We start from the raw sequence: 3,393 nt of genomic DNA, 5'->3' as shown, positions 1-3,393 counted from the left end.
TCGCTGTAGTGCTGACTCAAGACGCTGTCACTCCATGTGGATGAAGGGGGAGGAGGTGAATGGAGAGACAGATAGCATCAGATGGAGAGATGGAGGATGAAGGGCAGGACTTTGAGGTCCGTTAAGCAGGCGGTCGTGACTCAGGGATTCTTGTCCATATGTCTGTTGGAGGTGCAGATCAGAGTGAGTGGTTGTTGCTTCACAGTCTTATTATCATTATTTGGACTCAACTAATTAAAAAAGAATACACTGTGCTCTGGGACAGGAAACAAGTGGCTCACCAGATATAGAAATGTTTAGAGACTTTGTTGTGTAAATCTTCAACATCTATTTTAGTGTTTCAGAGACATATTGTCCAAAGCTCCTGCTAGTTTCTGACCCTGGTATAACATGGTGAGCAGATGGACACACAGAGAGTCTGTATGGAACAGAGCTGAAGGTCACTGAACTGCTGCTTGTTCCAGAGTCAAACATGCAGAGACGGAGACGTCGAAGTGCCAGATAAACACAGGGATAGACAAACAGACGAAGAGTAAAGTGAGAATATACAGTACAGACTTGGATGTTTGGGATCCAAACTCCAAATTTCAGCCAGTCAAAGATTTATTGTGCTTAATCCAGGGTTCTGGGTTTAAAGTCAATGAGTCACAGAGCAGGATTTGGTTCACAGAACACAAAGTCCGAGAAGCTTCACCGAGGATCCAGAACACAGGATTTGGAGCTCGTAATCCACTGCTGCGTTTTAGGGCAGGATTTGAGATTCAGTTTTTTGGACTTTTTTCTGTGGAATGTCTGTGGAACTCTGAACAATGAGGTTTCTGTTCATGTATTTGAATGATTTGATCCAAATGTTTGTCTTGTTAACGGTTAATGACTTTCCACCAAAAGTGAAATAGATTTTCTCAAATATCAGTTGTGCTGTGACATTTAGAAAAAACTCTACAGTTCATGGTGTTCAGTTTTGGTTGAGCTGTAAGTCTGAGGCTGGGTTTTATTTTTAATCCAAACCAGTTTTAGTGTATTTTGTATTGTACTCGTCGTCTCCAGGTCCAGAGAAATGACCACTAAACAGATGGACACAGAGTTTTTAAGTGAAAATTGATGAGAGTCGTGATTGTCCCCAGACTTCACTGATCATTTCTTGATTTTTTTCTGCACCACCTGCTCTGCCTCCTCTCAGGACTACAGAGTGAACATCTTCCTGAGGCAGCAGTGGAACGATCCTCGGCTGGCGTACAGCGAGTACCCCGACGACTCGCTGGACCTGGACCCCTCTATGTTGGACTCAATCTGGAAACCTGACTTGTTTTTTGCCAATGAAAAAGGAGCCAACTTTCATGAGGTCACCACCGACAACAAGTTGCTACGCATCTCGAAAAACGGAAATGTGCTCTACAGCATACGGTGAGTCAAAGAAGTTTAATCTCCATTGATGTAAGGTAACTTTAATCTGATAATCTGATAAATTAGAAATGAAAGAATCCATTATCCAGTTGTGACCTGTTTCAGAAAGTTGACCACAGTTTCTTTGACTTTGATTTTCGAATTTCTCCAAAAGATAAAAAAAAATAATTAAAATGTCCGACATTCACTTCACGGAGACTTCTGTAGAAAGAGCTGCAGTGCAGCTGCAGTTTGAATACTCCCATAGTAAACAACAGACAGACACAGTGTCCAGTGAAACAGTAATGAGCTGCTGACACCTGCAGTGTTGGTAGTGTATCATCACTGAGACAGTAGTTGATTCATTCAACAGGTGAAGGCAGCAGCACAACCAATTTTGTAAAAGAAAAAAAAAAGAAACAAATGGATGGATGGATGGATGGATGATGGTTGACATCATGGTTATTACGATCTTTTATCTGTATCTTCTCATCGCCTTATAATTGGAAGTGTATTTCCTCCTTTGCTCTGCTTCCTCCTGTCCATTTCCTCATCAAATCTAAAAGACTTCCCGTTCAAGGCTGTCAGAGTTACGGCCGCCTTCAGCCGCCAAACCTTTCAGCCTGTAGGCTTTTATTGCCTCTGCTCAGGTGGCGAGTGAGATACTGAAGCAGCGTTTGCTCAGCCTCTTAGTATTCCAACTGTGAGCCTGCTGTTGTTATCAACCTCAGTTTTCACCTTCATGTCCAGCAGGGGGAGGAGAAGAGGATGGCTCTTTGTAAATATCATCAGAACGTTGCACAGTGTTCATTTTTTAACTTGTCAAGATCAGAATGAGCTCTCGCCTTGATCAGCTCCCTTGATCTCGGAGGCAACAAGGCGACCCGGGATATTAAACCGTCTGGAGGGTAGAGGGAGAACAGGGGTCTTATAAATGCTGTTTACTCTTCGCTTTTGATGTTTATCGCGCTGCAGTGGAGCAATAGAAGCAGACAGGACTGATGGTCGCGTCGCCTCCGAGATGAAACCTAATTTTTCCTGAGATCCTAAGAAGTGATTCACATGTTCTTCCACATCCTGGCGTACATTAAATGGCACCAGGTCTTCGCCTGATATGACATATGGTCGCAGACGTGTATGTGCACAGAGATACTGCTGATTTCAGCTCTGCCTCTACCACATGGTTTGACATTTTACTCCAGGGTGATTTATACAGAATGCCTGAAACTGTCTGTAGAGAAAAAAAAGAATTAAGGCTCATACAGTCCCTTCTTTTTATCAATGGTGATGGTGATATTGATAAAGACTTCTGTCTGAATTGTACGATATATTACACATATATTCAAATGTACACTAACAAATCCCAACCTAAAGAAATATAGTGAAAGGGCAAATAAGTCGTTGCGTTTTGTTTGTGGCCAAACAGTCATGTCTCACCGTCTTTTCTTCCTGTGACAGTGAAGTAGATTTGATAATTTTTTTGTAAAGAAATCCCTTTAACAGAAACACCCACAGAGTTGGAGCTGCAGCTCTGTGTGATCGTGAAGAAAGGCATAAACTTAGTCAGCATGTGGCGTTTAGGTGTCAGGATGCAGCAGAAACAGAAACTTCAGCGTAAAGTAAGTGGGACATCTGCGGAATGTACAGTTTCTGTGTGTGTGTGTGTGTGTCTGTGTGTGTGTGTCTGTGTGTGTGTGTGTGTGTAATACATATTCAGCGTTCTGTCAGCCACTTGTAACAGTGTGCAGACGATGTGCATACTCAATGTGCAGATGCAGCAAAGTTTATTTGGTACATGAGGCTGTGTGTGTGTGTGTGTTATTGCGTGTTTGTGTGTATGGGTTACATCAGAAAGAATAAGTATTTTCAGGGAAGTCACTTTCTGACTGACAACCCAGACTGCAGGAACGGCACAGCAGCGTCAGTCAGAGCAGGAAGCAGATTTAAAATGGACTTTTGAACATCACTCGTATTCAGAGGTGGAAAAAAAAAGTCAAAATGTCTGCTGGG

The 3,393-nt window shown here is 42.6% G+C and overlaps 1 protein-coding gene across 6 annotated transcripts in view; it reads left to right on the top strand.

Annotated features, from left to right (window-relative positions):
• glra1 (glycine receptor, alpha 1) overlaps positions 1 to 3,393 on the top strand; it is a 65,896-nt gene that overhangs the window by 44,687 nt on the left and 17,816 nt on the right. For 4 of the 6 annotated variants that reach the window (XM_017039583.2, XM_008327226.3, XM_017039581.2 and 1 more), the window contains one exon: positions 1,181 to 1,404. In XM_017039583.2, coding sequence (XP_016895072.1) covers positions 1,181 to 1,404 — 224 coding nt within the window. Of the gene's footprint in view, positions 1 to 50; positions 184 to 215; positions 815 to 1,180; positions 1,405 to 3,393 lie in introns of those variants that run through there. The other 2 variants (XM_025063121.1, XM_025063120.1) reach the window with 2 other exon arrangements.

This window comes from Cynoglossus semilaevis, chromosome 15 (genome assembly GCF_000523025.1).
Source record: "Cynoglossus semilaevis isolate Cse_v1.0 chromosome 15, Cse_v1.0, whole genome shotgun sequence".
Taxonomy (NCBI): Eukaryota; Metazoa; Chordata; class Actinopteri; order Pleuronectiformes; family Cynoglossidae; genus Cynoglossus; species Cynoglossus semilaevis.
Note: the sequence above shows the minus strand (reverse complement) of the source record. Positions and strands in the feature narration are given on the sequence as shown.